General features: G+C 42.2%; 1 protein-coding gene and 1 long non-coding RNA gene across 2 annotated transcripts; one reads left to right on the forward strand and one right to left on the reverse strand.

Annotated features, from left to right (window-relative positions):
- Positions 1-7966: 7966 nt before the first annotated feature.
- On the forward strand, positions 7967-19674 carry klf15 (Kruppel like factor 15). Its single transcript, XM_004559839.4, has 3 exons — positions 7967-8325; positions 10295-11756; positions 17928-19674. Exons 2-3 carry the CDS (start codon positions 10510-10512, stop codon positions 18094-18096), a joined length of 1416 nt encoding a protein of 471 aa, XP_004559896.3. The 5' UTR covers positions 7967-8325; positions 10295-10509; the 3' UTR covers positions 18097-19674.
- Positions 8791-14429, reverse strand: LOC143418562 (uncharacterized). The gene is made up of 3 exons (XR_013098557.1): positions 14351-14429; positions 13311-13349; positions 8791-9035 (listed from the first exon to the last, which is right to left on the reverse strand). It is a non-coding gene; the product is annotated as an uncharacterized LOC143418562 (long non-coding RNA).
- Positions 19675-22525: the final 2851 nt, after the last annotated feature.

Genomic DNA, 22525 nt, shown 5'->3' on the forward strand with positions numbered 1-22525 from the left:
CGAACGCGCATACAGGCCATGCGGTTGAGTGCATTACTTATTATTTTCCCCAAAAGTTGATTCTGTTCATTTGGATGTAGCATTTCAAGTTGAACAAACGCTTCATTACTCGTGCATAACGAGTGGTGTTGTAACAGCAGGATCATTCACACACACTGTTCTCCTGATTTGGAGGTTCTGGCAGTCTCGTGCAGACCTTTTTACATCCCGAGGGAGTTTACAGTAGTTATTGTGATAGCTGTTTATATACCGCCGGATGCTAACGTTAGCACGGCTCTCAGCCTCTTGCTCAACACCATAAACAAACAACAGCTTGCCCACCCCGATGGGGTTTTTATTGTCGCCGGCGACTTTAACAAAGCGTGCCTAAAGACTGTGCTTCCTAAATTTGTCCAGTTCGTGGACTTTGCTACGAGAGGAGAACACACTTTGGACCATGTCTATTCAAACATCAGGCATGCTTTCAGAGCGACACCCCTCCCCCACCTGGCTGGACCTGACCACCTCTGCATGTCCCTCACCCCCACCTACACCCCCCTGCTGAGAAAAACAAAGCCCCAGACAAAGACAATAAAAACCTGGCCTGAAGGAGCCCTTTCTCAACTGCAGGACTGCTTCTCAACAACTGTATGGGATTTATTCTCCAGCCACAACCTCCAGGAGTACACGGACACTGTACTCTCGTACATCAGGAACTGTGTTGACAATGTCACCGTCAACAAAAGGGTCAGGGTGTTTCCAAATCAAAAACCCTGGATGAATAGCAAAGTGCAATCCCTCCTAAAAAGCCGCAACACTGCCTTCAAGTCAGGGGACAGGGCTGCGTATAGGGCGGCCAGGGCAGACCTGAGTAGAGGCATCAGGAAAGCTAAGGCTGCCTATAGGAGGAGGATTGAAGATCACTTTGCTGACAACGACCCCAGAAAAATGTGGCAGGGGATCAATCACATTACCAACTACAGAAGCAATAACCAGGCAACATCTAGGACTGATGCCTCACTGGCTGAGGATCTAAACCGTTTCTTCGCCCGCTTTGAGACGACCAAGCCCTCAGCTGCCACACCACTTCCACCCGCCCCCAGCACTGGCACACTAACACTCAGGGAGCATCAAGTGAGGTGTGTTCTAAGGTCAGTGAATCCCAGGAAGGCGGCAGGTCCTGATGGAATACATGGAAAGGTTCTCAGAGCATGTGCTGACGAACTGACTGGAGTCTTCACTAAAATCTTCAACCTTTCCTTGTCATCAAACACCGTCCCGCCCTGCCTCAAAACCTCCACCATCATCCCCATCGCCAAGAAGACAGCTGTGGCCAGCCCAAATGACTACAGGCCTGTTGCACTTACGCCTGTAGTGATGAAGTGCTTTGAGAGACTGGTCTGTCAGCACATCAGGGCCGGTCTGCCTCCCACTCTGGACCCCCACCAATTTGCCTACAGGACAAATCGTTCCACCGAGGACGCTATCACCATAGCGCTCCACACTGCGCTGAGTCACCTGGAGCACCGAGGAAGCTATGTGAGAATGCTCTTTCTGGACTTCAGCTCAGCATTCAATCATATCATCCCGGAGATCCTGGTCCAGAAACTGTCTCACCTGGGACTCTCCACCCCCATCTGCCTCTGGATCAAGGACTTCCTGACAAATAGACCACAGTCTGTCAGACTCGGCCCCCACCGGTCCAGCACCATCACACTCAGCACCGGGTCTCCACAAGGATGTGTTTTGAGTCCCCTCCTGTTTACGCTCTACACATCCGACTGCTCCCCTACCCATCTCTCAAACACCATCATAAAGTTCGCGGATGACACCACAGTGGTTGGACTCATCTCAAGGGGGGAGGAGTCGGACTACAGAGATGAGGTCAACAGACTGACTGAGTGGTGTTCAGTTAACAACCTCCAACTGAACACCACGAAAACTAAAGAACTTATCTTGGACTTCAGGAAGGGCAGAGCAGACCCGGCCCCACTTTACATTCACGGGAGCTGTGTGGAGAGGGTACACTCCATGAGGTTTCTGGGCGTGCAGATATCTGATGACCTCTCCTGGACTGCAAATACTACAGCGGTGGTTAAAAAGGCCCAGCAGCGTCTCCACTTTCTGAGAGTGCTCAGGAGGAACAACCTGGAGGAGAGGCTGCTGGTGACATTTTACAGAGCCACCATAGAGAGCATCCTAACGTACGGCATAACAACATGGTATGCAGGGTGCTCAGCTGCAGACAGGAAAGTACTGCAGAGGGTCATCAACACAGCCCAGAAGATCACTGGCTGCTCTCTGCCCAGCCTGGAGGTCACTGCAAACTCTCAGTACCTCAGCAGAGCTGGCAATATCATCAAGGACCACTCTCACCCCAGCAACCAACTGTTTGAACTATTACCGTCAGGCCGACGGTACAGGTCACATAAAACCAGGACAAACAGATTCAGGGATAGCTTCTTTCCCAGAGCTATCACCGTAGTAAATAAGCACAAAAACAATTGAACCTATTCCATACCGTCACTGTCATTATATTATGCTGCTATTCATACTGTCATTATATTAATGCTGCTATCCTGTATATATTGTACATACTATTGTTTGAGTACTTACGATTGTTTTTTTTGTACTTTTTATATTTTACATTTATATTTATTATTGAAACTTGCACCAAGGGAGTGGCACTCCAATTTCGTTGTACTCTGTACAATGACAATAAAGGCTATTCTATTCTATTCTATTCTATTCTATCCAACTGTCTCCTTCGGTCTCAGCTGAATGCAGGTTTCGCCAAAGGAATCATGATTTTGGGATTTCTTACGTGGATAATTGAACATGCATCAAGATACTTATTGTTTTCTATGAAACAATTGTACCTGCTCGTTCCAGGTCTTTCTGTAGCTCCCCACAAGTGGTCCTTGGCTCTTGGACAACTCCTCTGATAATTCTTGTCACTCTTCTGTCTGAATCGTGGCTATTTTATGGTGAAATGACATTATTTCCAATTCCTGATTGTGGCCTCAACAATGTTCACTAAAACCTTCAGTTCTGTAACCAATGCCTTCAGTACGGTTTGCAACCAAAGGTCTTGAGAGTACTCATTGGTTTTATACATCATGTGATGTTTCTTGTGTGACAGCTTGGTAATTTCTGATTATTAATAGATTTCAGCTGGTGTCACGGCTGTGTTCAGTACTGTGTCATTTCTCATGATTATGCATGACTTAATTTATGGACATCTATGGTTTGATTTCTTTGCACGTGTGGATTGGATGGGTTGTTACTGACATCTGGTGAGAATTTCTTGTCAGTAGCACCTTTAGAAATATATTTACTTAAAAACTGGTGGTGTGTTCAAGACTTATTTTACCATCCGTTTCTACCATTGCAAATCTATATTTGGCAGTTCCTGGGTGAATTTTAATAAAGCCTACTACTTTGAATTTGTACTTGTTGGTGTTGATGTTGGAGCTGATCACTTTGGACTTGAAGCTAATAAATAGTGAAGAATTTAAATGCAGAAATTAGACTTCACGACTAACCTGGTCTCTTTACAGAGCTATGAAAAGAAACAAATCGAAAATATTGCATATGTCTACAATGTGAAGATACAGTGTCAGTATGCACTGGCAGAAATGTGTTCAGCATAGATATCACGCTTTTTACTTAAACTGTGTTTATATGGCAGCAGGTAAAAATATCACAGATATGACAGCATGACACAGACAAACAACAGGTTGGTGAGACTGAAGTTTTGATCAAAAGCAGCAAGCCTAAAGTGGAATAACCAGGAGTCCACGGGTAACAGGAACAGGGAGTGGAGAAAAGTCTAGGCACAAGTTCAGGGGGCTTACAGTCAAAGGCGCTATCATACAGAAATGTGTACAGCCCATCTTGGTAGGCACATTTGGTTGCCATGGTAGGAAACTAAGCACAGTAACTCATAGGTAACAATGGTGCCATATTACTTACAAACCATAGTTAGCAATGAATGTCATTAGGGGACCTGACATGGGGGATAAAGTAAGACTAGTTTAATGTTCCTATTCTTATTTAAGAAAAATCCAGTTTTGTTACATTTTAAAGGATGTAGACGAGTCTGTTATTGTCATTCTGCTAGCCATGGCCCGGGTCTCAAGGAATTTGTTACATTGTGTGATGAGTTCTAACTTCAGTTGAACATATCCAAGACAAAAGATATAATCACTGACTCTAGATTACCATATACAACAGGTCACACCCATCAAGGCTCAGATAGTCGAATGCATTCAATGTTATAAATATTTTGGAAAAGTTATTTATTCAAAGCAGAATTTTAAAGCGAACTGTTTGCCTGTGTTCAAAGAGAGGGCGACTCATGTTTGGGAGTCTCGTTTTCACACTGATACAAGCGTGGTGTTTTTTTTATGTGCTTTTACAGAATATGTTTGATCTTTTTTTCATCAGTCAATCAAATTGTTGAGTAGTCTAACAGGCGGGTTGGTGAACCACAGCTGAACCTAGCATACCTGTACACCAGACAGTCACAGCGGTTGGCTGCTTCAGTTGCACTCTTTGGATAGTGAGGTCCAGTCTCTCACTTCTGGATGGTCCCAAAGTGTAGAACAACAAGGTTTGCAAACAGCTTTGTTCCAGCACTCAGGTGAACAAATCATAGCGTTACTTGTGTTGCATTGTTTGTTGATTCAACTAAAGAAACAGGAACAAGTGATGTGTTTTTGCAAGAGGCTGCCTGTAATAAAGAGCCTAAAGACAACACTGAGTGTGTGTTTGCCTACTGTCTGACCTATTTATGCTCGAATGATTCTTAGATGAGTGTCAAGCGTGACGCGCTGAAAGGTTCAAGGTTAGCACTTCAACTTAAGACAACACCAGCAAATAGAAAAGCAGTGCAAAAGCACACAAAATGAAATGGAAGCAGGTTTTTGAAAGACTCTCAGACTTATTTATATTTTTATTTATATTGTGCTAAATCACATATTCTGTTACCTTAAAGTGCAATCAAATTAAAAATTAATTTAAAAAATTAATAAATGTTAATAAATTTCCATTAGAAGATTTAATGTTTAGAAAGTCACTTGTTTCTGTGAGATGAGAAAAGTTGTAAAAGGGTTTATTTTCATTTATTTTTTAAATCTGAGAAGAGAGAGCATTCCTAAATGTAAATAGGATTTACTTGTGTAACACAAAAAATGCTACTTTATACTCGTCCAAACTTAAGATCTAGAAAGTAGAAAGAAAATAGTTTCTCAGAAGCAGCCCCAGATGGATGACTGGAATACAACCAGAGGGAAGTGAGAGTTGGCTGACAGTGACTAATTGTCATATTTGGGCAGTTCTTGTGACAGCAGAGCTGCAGATTGCATTTGCTGCTTCGTTGGTGCTAACAACATTTCCACACAGACTTTTTTATCTTCCGATTTGCCTCTGATGGATTGAGGATTGAGGAAACTCCTCATAAGGCCACAGACAGACAAATCTCTGGCCTGTGACAAAACCCTCAGAGTTTGCAGTTTTAGATAAGCATTTGAACTTGGCCCTATTAAACATTAAATTACATCATAAACTTTATTGCATTAATATTTACAAAGATCAGTGGGATCTTACTGAGGAATTAAGTAATTATGACCTTTATCACAGCTCAGTAATGTGTGGAGTTTTCCTTTTTTTTCCTTTGTGGGTTTTATCCGGGGCGGGTAGTCCAGCTTCCTTGAGTCCAGAGACATGCTTGTTACCTCCCCAACACAGGACACCCCAACAGACATGGCTGAAGTCTTCTCTAAGCTCACACAGCTGTAGACTGACTGGGGAAACACCCAACCAACCTCTAACGTAAAGAACAAGATAATCTACTGTTCCTCAATCAGAACAACTAGAACTAGAATCTGATGTTCGACTAGCAGGTGTTTTTCCCAGTATTGACCATTGCTTTTCTTTAAAAAAAAAAATTTTCTCCAAAGTCTGGGCACTCAGAACATCATTATTCAGAATGACATTTATCAAAAAAATTATTCAAATATAGCAGACAAATAATTAGATGTAAAACATTACACATTTATGCTTTTATATAGTTGCACTAAAACAGAAAAAGTAATTGTTCTCCCTTGAAATCTTACTCTTTGCATTTATTTGAATAAATCATCTCCAGTATTTACACCCAAAGCCTTTTGTCTTGAGTAATGCAGCCTCCTCAGGCTTTTACTTTGGAGGCAAACAGTAACCAGATTTCAACACCCCACATGTGAGAAGGAGAGATCGTATACATCCCTGGGGAAGAGCCACAGAAGAAGAAACAGGGCAAAGGCAAGTGGCTAATCCTCAAATCAGCAGCATTTCCAACCCTCCGCACTGAGCCTGTAATCTGTGGGCCAGGCAGAGGCAGGAGCAGTCTTGCAGGTTTGGCTCCAGCTGTTTGATGGCTTAATTAAGAGGTCCAGTGGGATCAGTCAGACATGCTGCACTGCTTGTTGTAGGCCTAAAAACACTCAGTTACTGTAATACATTTAACATAGTTCTCATGCGGCGCCTGGTCAAGCTCTTTACTTTACACTTCACTGGAGACAATGTGGGATCTGAGGGGAAGGCAGGGAGTAAGTGAACTGTATAACAAAGGCTTGCTGATTTTAGATTTTGTAATATTTGTAATATTATTTTAACATTATTTTGTCGTTACTTTGGTGGCATTCTATTTCAATAAGCAATATGCAGAGTCTTTAAAAAAATGTAAAACATTTAATGAGTTGTAGGTAACAACTGTGGCAAATTCAGTCGTGGTGTTATAAGATTAGCTTGGAATCTGGTCAGGAGGTATTACAAGGTGGGCTGAGGATCAATAAAAACAATTTAACATTGTATTTTGGTCCATCGCAGACTGAGCAAGTGTTACACAATAGAGCTTTAAAGACATAATTTGCTGTTGCATTAGCCATCATCAGTTCTGGTCGTGTATTTTCCTACAAAGCTCTGTCTGAAAAAAGAGAGAAGCAAAAATGATAACATAGACCAAGCACTGGAAGCACTGGACATTTTACCTTATTTAAAGGTGTCTCCATTTCTAGATCAGTTTACTGTTTTGAACTGAAAATTGCAGCAAAGTTGACCCACATGTTGAATATAAATATTAAAATAAGTTTAAATTTATAAGTTTAAACTACTCAAGAAGTTAAAAATGTTATTCTACAAACTAAGACAAGGTTTTATTGAGCAGGAGATTACAGTCCAACTTTACCAGAAAAGCAACAACATTAGTTGTTTTATAAGTTTAGAAGACACTTGGGTATGTTGTAGAAAAGGTTTCTGTTTTGTTTTTAAATCCTGAGACAGTCCTTTGACTTATGCTGTGTAGTGAAAAAGTACTGACATCCTTTATTTAAGGATCATTTTGTGTTGGGTGGTAAATGGTACTCTCCCGGAGTACTCAAAGCACTCGATACATTATTTGTCAGACTCAAGAGTTGGGAGTTCGTCTTGTAATCAGAAGGTTGCCGGTTCGAGCCCTGGCTTCCAACAGTCTCGGTCGTTGTGTCCTTGGGCAAGACACTTCACCCGCTGCCTGCTGGTGGTCAGAGGGCCCGGTGGCCCAGTGGCGCCAGTGTCCGGCAGCCTCGCTTCTGTCAGTGCGCCCCAGGGTGGCTGTGGCTACAATGTAGCTGCCATCACCTGTGGGTGGATGACTGGATGTGTAAAGCGCTATACAAATACAGGCCATTTACCATTTGATCGACCTTATTGAGAAATACTAAGTCAACTTAGAAATTAATTTGAAAATGCAATTATCTTGCAGTTATCTCAAAACTTTTCACATCAGTTCCACTAGAACTGGCCTAATGAAACTGATCTCCTGTCCTTCTTAATAAATAAAGATTATTTTTTAAAGTAAAATCCATTTCAGCCAATCAAAGGTTGTAAGGCGCATTACGCCTCCATCTTGGATCCCTGAATGCCGACCCTCCAGTAGTTATTCATCATGACAAGGTACCACTCTGCTCCCTGCCTGAACAACAGTCCCACATGTTATTCCACGCAGCAGATCAACGGAGTGACAGACCGGACAACCCGCCTCCATCCCTGCAAAAACCAACCAATGAGACTACAGAGCGGGGACGAGCCTTCAGCGACATCCTCTCGTTTCTCACTACGCTGAGGCTGTAAGGTACCCTGGCAGTCATGTGACGGCTCCATAGTACAACTCAGTCAGCACTCAGTCCAGTCTGAACTCTTCCTCTGCTGCTGCTGCTGCATGGAGAACCTCAAGGGCAAACTGTGGCTCGTCGAATGCAACGGATAAAACACATCCTCCTCGCGTATTTTGCTCTGGGATTATATTCTGGTTGCACGATCGAGGTAAGATCGGAGTTTTTCTCTCTTTCTTTTCCCCCAGGTCTCTCAGAGCGTGCAGGACGCGTTTCCCTTCCGTGCCATATGCTGCAGCAGCAGGCAGGATGAAAACATGTTTACGTTGAGAGCGGAGACGCGTGCCTACTCATGCGTAATGCGCCGCAGAGAGGGACACTCGGGAAAAACAAAGCACACATATGTATACGGAGGACTTTCAGGGTTCACAGTTTAATCAGTTTGACACCAGAGTGTAAGTGAATGGAATCTGAATGAGTTTTGCTGTCCCATTTTCAGCTGCGCCTGAGAGTCACTGCTGTCTGAAACCCGATGGCGTGGAAGAGTTAATGGTTACACATGCCGATATAATTATTAAGCAAGTACAAATAAGGAGAAAAAACCATCAGCCATAATTACAATTTTAACATATGATTACAAAATATAGCCTTGAAATGTTGCATGTAAAGCGACAACATTTTGTGAATATAAATGCAACAACTTAAATCTAAAAGAATGCTTTTGCGCTGTGACTGATTTACTGATCCTTTATCGTCCCGTAAACACGCCGAACAGGTGATTTACGCATTCAGAGGAGGAACCCACGCTGCTCCTGGCTGCCCCCTGCGGCGTTTCAGGATAATGTTCTCTCTCTCTCTCCCTCCCTCTCTCTCTCTCGCTGGTCGGGTTCATCCTCGTTCATTCAGACCATACAGGGGCCCCTAAAAAGGGAGGGCAAATAGTGGAGGCAGGGAGAGGGGAAGAGAGTATGACCGACGCTCCTCGTTCCAGGAAAATAGCCTATTTATGAAGACTACACTAGCACATTGTAAAACTATGATAATGTGAACTCATACTGCATACTATCACTCTGATCTGGACACATGTAAAGAAAGTACAGCCAGCTGACTTGTAAACATAGATCAGATACAGATACAGAAACCAGCCTCAGTTAAGGTATGTCATTGAACCATAGCTCTGTTAAGATATCATGAGAGTGTATCTAAAACTTGAGATTTGTTCCTGTAAACAGCATAGCGATGGTTAGACATAAAAGAACCCGAACTTAAGCAATGTTTAAAAATTCAAATATTTACATGTTTAAAATGGGAAAAGCCTTAAATTGGGAAAAATAAAAACCCTGTGATTGTGTGAATTACACGAAAGATATTGAAGCAGAGATTCAGGCAGATAAAGTCCAAACCTTTGTGACTAGTTTAAACATTAAAAGATCAGGGCCTCCAAAGTTGGCTGAGATTGACACTTTTTTTAAAACAGATTTTGAAACAAATGTTGTAAGTACAGTATTGCTATCAAAGGTCATAGCACACTACTTCAAATCCAGCTGCAATTTTTGATGAACTGCAGGGATCATTTACATTTACACAAATTTTGTGTGGTAGAAAAATAAACCGGGCTAATAATATGTAACATCCTTTAACGCTTGCACACTGGCATAGAAAATTGGGCTCCTCTATTAGTGTATGTGGATTATTGACAAAATATGGGTGTTTTAAAATGGTTATAGCCAATGTACAAGTACCGAGACAACACAGGGAGAACACTAACTTAGTAGTTAAGCCCTCCAACATTACTTTTTATCAATTCATCTTTTCAAAAGAAACCAAACAAACCCAAAGAAGTTAGCAGAACTAAAAAAAATGGCTTATGAGTTTATGAACTCATCAGAACTCTTTCAGAGTCAAAAATGACCCTGAGTGTTTTTCATGCACTTGTTGTTTCTGCACTCAAACCTAATAAAATGAATCATTTTAAGAAGGTAACACAATTATGCAGCATTGATACAGTTTAGGGACTTCTTTAACAATGAAGACATGGACACACTGTGTATGCATATATTTGTTTGCAGTTTTTGTTTGTTTATATATAATGGTATGCTTTCAGGCTTTGTCAAATGTGCAGCAGCTGCTTGTGGCATGGAGATTAACCGACTTGTCATCATCTCTGTTTATTCTTTTAGACATACTGTTTCCTGTCCGGAGACCTTGGATTGCGAGCGTCTTTCTCCAGCGCTAACACCAGGTGTTTTTGGTATCTCATCCGTGAGAAGTGTGACCTTTGTGACCTGGGTATATTTGGTCTTCTCCACCAGCAGAAGGAATAATTCTCTTGCAAGTCATCCCTAAACACAGACTCTGAGTCCAGAAAGAGACAGTGGTTTGGCAGTATCCAGGGATGGTAGATAACTCCTTTGTGAGTGAAGACACTTTTCTTCTTTACAGCGGTGCTCCAGTGGCCTGCCAGCAATCTGACATGGTCAAGGACTTGGGCTCCTACCAGGTTATGCCGTCACCATTTTCGGAGGAGGACCTGAGCGACTCATCCAGTCCTCGTTCCTGCTCCAGCCCAGACTCCCAGGTGCTGAGCTCCAGCTATGGTAGCAGCTCTAGTGCTGAAAGTCAGGACAGTATGCTGGACCACCTGCTGTCTCAGGCCTCCTTAGGGAGTGCCAACAGCGTTACCACAGAATCCGTGGATCCTATGCCATTATCCACTTTGCTGTGGGATTCACGGAAAGAAGAGCCGTTCAAACGTGAGCAAGTAAAGGAGGAAAATTTTGACTTCTTCACCTGGACCCATGGTGAGCTAAAAGAACAGCTTGTAGGGTGTTTCCAGCCCACGCTGGAAGAGATAGAAGAATTCCTGGAGGAGAACATGGACGTGGTGACAATGAAACAGGAGATCCGAGAGGATTGCCCAGAGTTGGGAGTAACGCAGGAGTCTTTTGGTCTAGAAGTTGGCCTGGAGTGGTGCGTAGAGGCCTCCCCTGAGCCTAAAGTAGAGCCAGAGGCAAAGTATTCTGACCAAACTGTTCCCACTGTCAGCACTGCAGGTCTGGTGGCTGTTGCGTCTAGTGACACCAAAACCACAAGAATTAACCCCACACAGGAGTCCAGCACAGGGGCCAAGAAGGAATCCACTAACAAACCTTCATCTTCAGACAGCGACACAAATGGTAATGGAATGCCGGTCATTCTGCAAATCCAGCCTATACAGATCAAGCAGGAGCCTACAGTGCCACCACTTACTCCAGCAGCCCATCCCCCACAGCCTGCCCCAGCCTCAGACATCAAAATTGCACAGCTACTGGTCAACATCCAAGGTCAAACTTTTGCCCTTGTGCCCCACATCCTGCCCTCCCCCAGCCTTAACGTCTCCTCAAAGTTTGTACGAATCGCTCCAGTCCCAATTGCAGCCAAACCTCTTGGGCTCGGGGACAGCTCTACTAGCCAGGCATCAGGAATCCTTGTTGGCGGACAAAAATTCCAGAAGAACACAGTGGCGGATCTCATCAAAATGCACAAATGCTCTTTTCCTGGCTGCACCAAGATGTACACCAAGAGCAGCCACCTGAAGGCCCACCTGAGGAGGCACACAGGGGAGAAGCCTTTTGCCTGCAACTGGCAGGGCTGCGGATGGAGGTGGGTACCGAGGAACCGAATGCTCTTACATATAACATAGTATGTTTAGTATGTTTTCTTAGCAGACTAGATTCAAAGATTGACTCATATATACGAGTGATTAAGTGTAACCTGTGTAAAGGTTTGTTTGTTAACACAGCAATAACAGCAGGCTGTAGCAGGCATCTGCATGATTTCATTACTGGCCTAGCTGCAGTAATTTTTTGTCAGTCGGACATATCCCTGTTCATCATGTGTGGTGCAGAGTCCAAGTAACTTAAACCCCCAAAATCCACAATCTAATATTAGTGTTTTAGGTTTAGACAAAAATTAAAAGGGGCATTTCTTAAAAAGTAGATTATGTTACATTTCACATTCAATCTAATTCAGTTTGTAACAGTAAAGCAAAAGATGCCATCCTGTGGTTTTTTCCTTTTCACTAACCCATTAAGCTGAAGAGCTGTTAGTAGCTGCCTTGCAGTCTAGCAAGTGCTAATTGGAGTGATGTGAGGTGGTGGCACCACAGAGATATCCAAGTTGGGTAAGAATAACCATGGTGTCTTTTTTTCTGTGGATGTAAACTAAATCTGTCACAGTGCATGTGGACTGGAGTCACATGGTCACAACATGGATGCCTCCTGTTGAGACCTGACAGCTGTGCAGTTGCTGGGGCAGCATGAGTGTGTGTGTGTGTGTGTTTGTGTTTTTTCAGTATAAAACAGCAAGAGTTAATTTAGAACCTGCTGTGTTTAATGGCAGAGGAAGAAGGTGGATGTCTTCATCAGTAGGCAATTACTTTGCTAATTAAAGTAAAGTGTCTTTTTGCTTTTATTAACGTGGAAGTCTGTTTGTGTGAATGTGATGGAGTTTGACTCCTGTTCAGAGTTGGCAGAGCTAAGCTGGCCTGTTTCCTGAGGACATCAGGTGGGATGTTCAGGCTGACCTTAAGCTAGTGAAGAGTACAACACTGACTTTATGTCCCATGAGTAAAATGAACTTTTGTACTTTTTAATCAGTAGCTCCAAAAAGGACCCAGAACGGATGGAAAACAGACATGTTTTAACTTAAAAAAAATAGTTCTGCCACTATCTTGAAAAGCTTTTCTTTAAACGTTGATAGTGAATAACATATTCTTGCCTATCTATCTATCTATCTATCTATCTATCTATCTATCTATCTATCTATCTATCTATCTATCTATCTATCTATCTATCTATCTATCTATCTATCTATCTATCTATCTATCTGTCCGTCCGTCCGTCCGTCCGTCCGTCCGTCCGTCCGTCCGTCCGTCCGTCCGTCCGTCCGTCCGTCGGCAAAACTGACTTTTTAATATTTTTAGAAAAGTATTGGAAGTGGAAGTTGCCACTAATGATGACTCAGATCTCAGAGGGTCAAGCTCTTTATGTACCATGTAGCCACAACTACAGCCAATTTAGAGTCACCAGTTAACCCAATATGTGTGTCTTTGTATTGTGGGACTACGATTTCCTGGACAAAAGCCACACAGACAAAGAGAACATACACACATAAACTCAGAGTGTTTTTGCCTCAATGCAAGAGTGCTGTACTCACCACAGTGTAGTCCCAAGTAACACTCCAGTGGAACAGTTTCTGTGGTGTAGCCATATAATAACAACACATAAAAGAAGTTGTGGTCATTTCACATATTTCTGTCAGATCAGGTTGATGTCATATTGACTTTGGACTGAATTGAAAATCTGCACTTTGGATTTGTTAAAATGTGTTTGAATTAGATGACATGTTTTCAAATATGTAATTTTTACAAATCCAAAATATCTTTTCCAGTAAGGACTTCCCAGGAAAAGATTTAAAAAGCATGTTGACCATGTAGAACACTGACGCTAGACTGAACTTACAGCCGGCAACGATAAACAAAAACTGGGTAAAATATTTGGACAGGTCAGAAGCAGAGCCTCTTCAAATTTGGTCATAGCGTCTTTTGCCTTTGAAAATAATGAACAGTAAATAAAACCAGTGTGTTTTTACATAATTTGACGTACAAGAACCAGTCTTTCAGGAGATAACATGCAGTCACTCACAAACTCAAAGCATGCAGGTAGCAGGCAATAAATAATATCTCCTAAAAGCTTTGTATTGTGGTATTCCCAACCTGGCAACATGCCACCAGGCATGTACCCTACAGCGGGACTGCTGTGTCCTGATACATGAGCTGCAGAAATTTGTGCAGTAGTAATCCAGGCAGTGTGTCCCAGCTAACAAAGGGCTCTTGTCTGTACACAAAAGGCAGGATCTAGTTAGGATGAAAGTGTGTGTGTGTGTTTGTGTGTGTGTGTGTGTTTCAGAGAAAAAAAGAGAAAACCAGTGTGTGTGAAACCCACTGTATGTGTTGGGATAAATGAGGGGGCCTCCCAAAGGGTGAGGGGGGCAGGTTGGGAAAATTATTAAAGTAGCTGCTGATTGAGCCGAGACGCAAAGACTAAGATTTTAAGAGAAAAACGGGAAAAACATGTTGCTTATATTGTTAGCTTAACTGTTGTCAAGACGGTGGGAGAAAAAACGAGTTTTGCACACAGTCACTTGAAGGGAGCAGCAGTGAGGAAGTGAACAAAGACAAAGTGTTGAATAGTTACCATGACTGTGGGTTAGGAACGTCCAGGCTGCACACTGCATGAAAGGGAAGAGCGGGTATCAGGCAGGGTTCCTCATATGGACTAGGAGGAACAGGGAGAACGGTTAAAAGAACAAATGAATGCAGTACAGTGTATAACACGGTCACTCTAGATATAACTACGTTTACAGTGTAAAGAATTCAGATAAGGTTCACCCTGTTTTTGTAACGCAAAAACTGTGAAACCAAATTGCATACGAGAGACTTCAAAGGTAACATCTGCTGGTTTCTTAAACTACTACTAGTGTAGCTAAAATGCACCCAACCCTAACTCTCTTAAAAGGATCGCTAGAGACCTGGTGGAGTTAAGGAGGTAAGGTGAGTTATTAGTAGGCCGTGATGTCATCTTAACATGCCTCTGTTCATCCCTGCATTCAATAATTACATTCATGAATATGCCTCAAAACAAATGACGTCAGACAAGCAGTGCATAATCTTTATCTCATTGGCTGAGTAGGGTTTTTGTGGTAAAGTTAGCTGTGAGATTTGATTCAAAATAAAAGAAAGTTTTCACTAGTGATCTGGAACCTGATTAACAACACAAGGCTCCAAAAGGTTAGGTCAGCCACAGACACAGCTGTTCAGTACAGTGTGTGCCAGGCATGGGTTTGGCATTAAAATACTGATTCCTAACACTGGGCCAGAAACGAAGACATAATACAGAAATTCTCTTTACGAGAAGGATCCAGGTGTCTGTTTTCTGGCTGAGTTAGACAATAGAATGATTTTTCCCAAAATTATTTGTGTTCTTTTCAATTTGAGTCAGTGCTGGAGGAACATAGTTGGATAAACACTTGGCTGGATACTGTGCAGCCCTCTAATTCAAGGTTAGAAGGAAACAGACTGTAGAGAGCTGCTTTTAATTGTTTCCCTTTCTCACAAATGTCTTAACCCAATCTTTTATTTCTTTCTACTGCAGTTTAGTTCAAGTATGACAAATATAGATGTTGTTTGCTCTAAAGAAGAGTAACTACAAGCTGAAATAAAACCAAAGTTCATTGCAGGCAAAAAAAAATGGACACAACATTAGAAATCCTGTCACTGTTTCTCTGATGCTCTCTCACAGAGCAACAGATCCGAACCAGATGTTGGAATGTCAGAGCGATAGTGTTTCATCTATGCACGCCATGTAAAACTGTTTGCTGATCAGATTTGGGTGCACGTGGTTTATTGAAGGATATTATATGATAAAATTAGATTCAGACTTTGGGCTCTGTTCATGTATCAAATATCATCCACACAACCAGCCCTGCGATGAAGACACTGTCTGCCACTACACTAGGGATTACTCGTGCCTTGATTGTGAAATTATGAGGCAATGCTGATATTTATAACCCTAACCTTAACTTTGTCTTGTTGGAATATCTGATTTTGAGCTGGTACAGTAGTCAGTGTGTTCAACTTTGAAAACCATTTTTATTTCTGTGTCAGGCACGTGGTTAGTCGTGGTTTAGAGGTTCGGATTGGTTATATTCATCTTTATGTTTTTATTCTTTGTCACTGCTAGAATAACTTTGCATGACTGCACCTGTCATTCCTTTTAAGACAACTGATTGGCTGCTCCGAACAAACAGCAGGTGCTTGGGCCTTCTGTGCCATAGCTGTTTTCCTGAGAGTAAATTTTTAGGGATATGTCAGTGAGATCCTACAGATCCAAGTGTAGAAAGCTAAACAAAGTGTGTATTCTAGCTTTTTGTCCACTAAGATTATTTATACCCATTTAAAATTTTGGTCATGTACAATATGAGTGGCACAGTATATTTGATTGAGCACACTTAATTCATAAACTAAACTCCAGATATAACGATGGCAAAAAACAAAAAAGTTTGAACATTACAGAGAAGATAAGTATCTACACACCGTCTATCCTACACATAGAGTTTGAGTTTTGCTGTGAGTCTGCTGGTCTCTGTCGGGGACTCGGCAGACACTTCTGCTCAGTAACTAGTCAATTACATAAGTCACAGTGTGGACTTTATCTACTTGTTTCAAAGAGTTTTTAACTGGCTAGATGCTGTGGTTGGGCTTGGAAGGGTTTCATTGGCAGGGTCCAGTTTCTTAAACTGCTGTCAGGTGTTGCATGCAATCTAACTTACATGTGTGCAGCATCATTTTTAAGCTCTAAGCTTCTTGTGCCTGCCAAGCATAGAGGGTAGATTGCATTTTAGTCTAGCTTTTTAAATGTTGCTCCTTAATTATAGGGCACAAGTGTACCAATTCATCATGCTGTCAAGTCACCAGAGTAACATCTGGGAGGCAGAGCCCAGCTGGGGACAGTCAGTTTCAGAGAACTAGGGTGCTGGGAAGAAACCCTGGAGCTGTCATCCTCGTGACTCCAGCCAAGTTTCTGTTTGTCCAAATGAGTAAGAAGGAAATGAGTTGAAGCATCAGCATTTGAAGCATTCTTGCTTGTGACCAGATAATGATGCAGTTGCAGTAAAAATCTTGGGATTGGCAAAAACAAGTTTCTAACTTAGGTAGTTTCCAGAAGTACAAGGTAAGAGACAAGGGCGTTATATATCGTTTTTAAATTTCGTGCCTTGAAATATCCATGCTCATTCAGATATATTTATGTTGTGTGCCTTGCAAGTGTTTCTTTTTGTTCAGAGCTGCCAAGCATACCGAGTTCCATCAAAAAGAGAACAACAGGTCTGGGTGAATTATGCAACTAGGTTGACAAAAGCGAGGCAGGATTTCCCTGAAACCACACGCGGCTGAAACAAACCCATACACAGACCTGGACAGACTGTCCTGGTCTTTTGACAACAAACATATTTTGTGATTTATTGTTTTTTTTTTAACTGTCAAAGACAACGGGCCCATTCATTTAGAGCTGAACAATCCCTTCACTCATTGTGTTTCAACCCTCTCAGGCTCAAATAAAGCTTTTTGTTGCTAATGCACAACCAAGTCCTGCAGTGGTACTTCTGAGTAAAAAAACCTCATAAAAAAGTATGTGCGGTAATCAAGTTGTTAGTTTTTAACTGTTGCAAATCGGCAACGCCTGCCTTGAGAGGGTTAAGAGTCAGCTCCCACTGGAGCTCACTGGAAAACCAATCGAGGCAGGTTTGTCAGGTTGGTCCTCAGTCTTATTCAGCTGTCTCATGGTCTTAATCATAACCCGCAGCAGGTGGAGAGCAGTTTTCTGAGGCTGCAGAGTAGAATAAGGCTGCCAGCTGCTGTCCAAGACTGTGTTGAAATCTGTTCATGGGATGAGGAACTTACTGAGAAGGAAGCTGATTTCTGTTCTGTTATTTATTGTCACAAAATATATATGGTGTTACTTTACTGATCTCCTTTTATACACCCTGCACTCACATGATAGTGCACGTATATACATGCAAGTTCACTGCACACAATCTAATTTTGTAGGAAACAGCCACACCTGTAAAGCAAACTAGTGCAAAATTGTTCAAGACATTTCCAGACAGTTAAGAAAAGTGAAGTCTAAGGTCACCAGATTTGTGACCTGTGCACGCACCGCCACCTCTCTCGGTTTGCCTTTGTTGAATTCTGAAACATTTCTGTTCTTCTTTCAGGTTCTCACGTTCAGATGAGCTGTCGCGTCACCGGCGGTCCCATTCGGGGGTTAAGCCCTACCAGTGTCCTGTATGTGAGAAGAAATTCGCCCGCAGTGACCATCTGTCAAAACACATCAAAGTCCACCGTTTTCCTCGAAGCAGTCGGACAGTCCGCTCAGCAAACTGATGCTCCACCTGCTGAGATTACTGGGATCACTGGGAATCCTTGGAACACCCTCGTACTATATCAGTACTTTTTAAAATTCTTTCCCCCCCTTTTTTTTGTCGTGTCATCAGCAAGTCATCTGGAACATGTGAGTTGAAGCAAACCTCAGTTGGCGTTAGAGTGGTCTGGGATTGTTATTGTAAGAAACCAACACGCTTACCATCCTGTCTGTAATCAGCTGAAGGTTGATGTCGGTGCTTTGGTCGGTTGTGCACTGTTCTTATCACCTGCCTGAGAAGAAAATAAGATAAGCTTATTTCGGTTCAGTCTGGATTATGTGATACGTTTGGTAATAGCCTTGCATTTCCATTCTAACTGGATACAGGAGCTGCCATTTATTTTCCTGAAAGCTGCTAATGTCTCAGACATGTTAAATTTATGCAATGTTTCAGAAGTGAAACTCACTTGGATCCTCATCAGCTACTACCCGAGTCGTAGTTACTTTTCCTTGGGTCCAGAGCGCTTTCTCTCAAGGTTTTGTCCTGTTGTTTTTGCTGCCTTGCACCACTGTTAATTGACTAATAACTGTGGATAACTTTCTATTCAGCTTGTGTCTGAAACACAATGAGGGAACTGTTTTACTGACGTGGACATGAACTACTGATTGCATAACAAAAGGAATAAAACATGATAAGCTATCAGGACTCCTCTTACTTTTTACAGGAACTTTGTAAACTGATGTAAAGAGGAGAGCTAAAAAGTGACAAACTCAAAGGTTAAGTGCACAGTGATTGTTAAAACTGGCCTTCTGATCAGTGTTAAATGTTATTTGTTGAATTTTAAGCCAAGTCATGTCTACCTGCTTCCTGGTCTTCTGTTTGTATCATAGTTTAAGCCTTACTGTAACAAAAACAAAATCATTGTTGGAGCGTGACATTGTTCTGGAAATCAAGCTTCTCATTGCAATGTGCTGTTTGACTGTTCACAACAGGGCCCTGAACTAAAATTGTTGCCTACATCTGCTAGTTTTACCTGATCTATTACTTTGCTGATGACACAATTTCTGCCTCGACTCTGCTTTATCTGTTACTCGAAACGCCCTGACGGCCTTCCACCTCAGCCAGCGAGTATCTTACCTTGAGGGGATGAATGAATTCCCACACACCATGGTGCTGACCTGCCATGAGCTGGAGAATGTGGTGGCAACGTCCCCAAATTTTTGAATGTTTTTATTTCTCTCGAACATTATTTGCTGTGTGTACAACAGCCCGTAGGGGTGCGACTATGCCGTCCATGTATAATTCATGTCTGTATAGTGACAACATGCAGGGGTACACAACATTGTACATCATTCCTTTTATTCAATTTTGAATTTTTAATGCTTGTGTCAGCACAGGCGTTTTATCGCATCCTATGAATGTATGTAAATATACAGGCGCGCACATCGCTGCATCCAGGAAACACACAGAGACTATTCTGATGATTTATAGTTTTCAACCCTAAATGTGTACATAACATTTCAGTACATATGGATATATTATATATTTTTCCTTTGTTCTATCCAAGATGCATTTACAAATAAAAGTGAAAAGAATCAGTCATGTATTGTTGTTTTTTTTGCTGTGTATTGCTGTGTTTATTACTTCAGGAGAGAACGGTGCTATTTCTGCAAACACACACATCCAGGTAAATATACTAATTGTGAAACTGAAACTGAGATGAAAATTCAGGACGGATTCTTTTCCAAGTTTCCTGTCGTACATCTAAATCTGTGACTTCAACGCCTTACTTTATAAGTATACCCCCAAAGCATTATGGGAAGTGTAAGGCAGAGGTAAATTTCATCTTGTTCCTGCAAGTCAATAAAAAGATACAAATATATTTTAATGCTTTTTCTATATTCTTTGTATATTTCTGGTGACTCGTTTAGCTGTTCCTTCTAACCGTACTGAACCAGTGGTGACATACACCTGGCAGTGTTGGTATATTTATTTTGGCTTAACCCAAGTTTAGTGTATTTTAATTAGCAGGGATAGCAGGAACAGCCTGCTCTGTTATTTGGCAGTAACACTGTTCTTGGGCCATGAATGAAAAGCCAGAGGTGAGAAGAATCGCACAAGACCCCAGCACAGAGCAGAGCAGGCATTAGTGATAAAGGGATGTAGCAAAAAGCAGAGTTAGCTGGAGGTGGGTTGCAAAGCAGCCTGTAGACTATGGACAGGATAAAGCACTCTAAATAACACCATTTGGCATTTGTCTTCCTGCGCTTCCTTGTCATTTCAATACTGCCATTGTTCTAAGCATGCTGAAAAACGACACTCTGGGTGGCAACAACTGTGCCAGACAGAAAGTCTCGTGGGACAGTGACCTGATCTTGAAATATAGAAGGCACTGCAATCAAGTCATCCTAAATTTAGACAACCATTGGTGCTCCCAATGTTTAGTACCTGGAGTAGTCTTTCTACAATAAATAGTATAAAAGAAAGCAGCATGCACAGACCTTCCACTGAATACTGATGAATTAACAGAGACATCTGATGTCTTACTCTAACAGTGTCCTCTGCTAGCCAGAAAATAACCATGAACTAGACCATAGACACCACAGTCTGCAGTCCTTAGTAGAGCTAGCTGAAGAACCACTAGGTGTAATTTATTGGCATTGTGCATATGAACCCATGACAAGGATAAAAAAGGATGCATACAAGCAGGGCTGAGTTCTGGTTTTACAGTCTGGAAAAACTGCCTGGTTACTGAACATGACAAATGAGTATTGTGTATCTTTCCACTTTATGATGAAAGTCATAAGCAGTAAATGAGGCAACTGAATGATATGTGTCATTTATCTCAGAGGAACACAAAATGTATTTGTTAAAAAGATTAAATGTGAACAATGAGTGTTTGTGCAAGCTTTGTTTGAAACTTGTCTTACTGGTAGTTACGAGGAAGTCTTACAATGACGCACTTGCTAAGCAACCGCACAGTTGTAAGTGTGATGGCCAACAGATGTGTTCTCGACTCTGTGAAGAGGATATCCTGATGAATACCTGGTGCAGCTGCCAAACCTTCACAGAAACACAACAACAGGTAGACTGCAGATGAGAACATGAGTGGGGAAACATTTTTCTTGATGTGTTTCAGAGTGAACCTTCTTCTGGTGAGGTCACTATGTTACACATGACGATGTTGAGATAAAGCCAAGAAGGAGACGTTCTCTCTGTATCCCTCCGATCCCTGCATTACTGTGCAACAGTATTGAGCCACTCCCCATTTCTTCATATTTTGCTAGGAAACCAACCACTTCCACTTTGCCAACCTCATTGCTGACATCACTGATCTAGTCCAGTCATGTTTGTTTGCTTGTTTATTTAGAATTTGACCAGCAGAGTCTACAGTTTCCATAAGCTGGAGATGGATTGTGCAGATGTGCAGGAGGCAATGTGTTCAAAGCACATGGGCAGGGATTAGTATGAGCTGCCTATTGTATGATTATTTCCCGTCTAACAGGAAATGTGGTTCCTGAGGTACTTCATGTTGCATGCTGAGCATACAGAAACACGTGTACAGAACACACGGGAGCACAGCCAGTGAGCATGTCCTGGTTTAGTCCATTTTCTCACTTTGTTAAAAACGGTAATTTAAAAATTAACCTACATGTTGTGTTTAATAAGACCTGAAACTAGGCATGGGGCACCCAATTCTAACTTTTCAAAACTGTCTCGAGCTTCCAAAGTGCAGATGATTTGGAATACTGCTCCAAGTGTGATTCCGAACACACAAGTCGTGTGCTCATGGCTAACTGAGGTTTTGAAAGGTAGCTTACCTTCTGCTTCTAGCCAGGTGCCAGGATTCCTATTTTTCATGAACCAGACTCATTTGGACCGGGCCTTGTAATTACTGTCTTTCATGCTACTGGTTTTATTTATTACAAGTGGGCACACGCAAATGTATAAAAGAATTCTTAGCTTATTCAAATTATTACTGACACATAGATGAAATGAAGAGAGAAAGAGAGAGCGGTGTACTCGTTTAACTTCATTTAATTCTGTCTGTGAATGGAGCAGAAAAACAAAACCTGCAGGAACATTCAGGTCTAACTTTATCTATTCTGCTTTAAACAGAGAAGTTGCGCCCCTGGGCGCCTCCTGGGTGAGGTGTTCCAGGCATGTCCCACCGGGAGGAGGCCCCGGGGCAGACCCAGGACACGCTGGAGAGATTATATCTCTCGGCTGGCCTGGGAACGCCTTGGTATTCCCCCGGATAAGCTGGAGGAGGTGGCTGGGGAGAGGGAGGTCTGGGCCTCTTTGCTTAGGCTGCTGCCCCCGCGACCCGGCCCCGGATAAAGCGGATGAAGATGGATGGATGGATGGATGGTTATTTTCTTGATCTATTGTCAGGCGATGATGATGATGATGATAGCATTATTTAACCAGCTTATTCTGGTTTAGGTTTA

Source organism: Maylandia zebra, linkage group LG5 (genome assembly GCF_041146795.1).
Source record: "Maylandia zebra isolate NMK-2024a linkage group LG5, Mzebra_GT3a, whole genome shotgun sequence".
In the NCBI taxonomy this organism is placed as follows: domain Eukaryota; kingdom Metazoa; phylum Chordata; class Actinopteri; order Cichliformes; family Cichlidae; genus Maylandia; species Maylandia zebra.

Excerpts from the sequence above, each read along its gene's own strand:
- klf15 (XM_004559839.4), top strand. The coding sequence starts at position 10,510 with ATGGTAGATAACTCCTTTGTGAGTGAAGACACTTTTCTTCTTTACAGC. Across the intron at positions 11,757-17,927 it reads TGGCAGGGCTGCGGATGGAG|GTTCTCACGTTCAGATGAGC; the intron begins GTGGGTACCGAG and ends TTCTTCTTTCAG.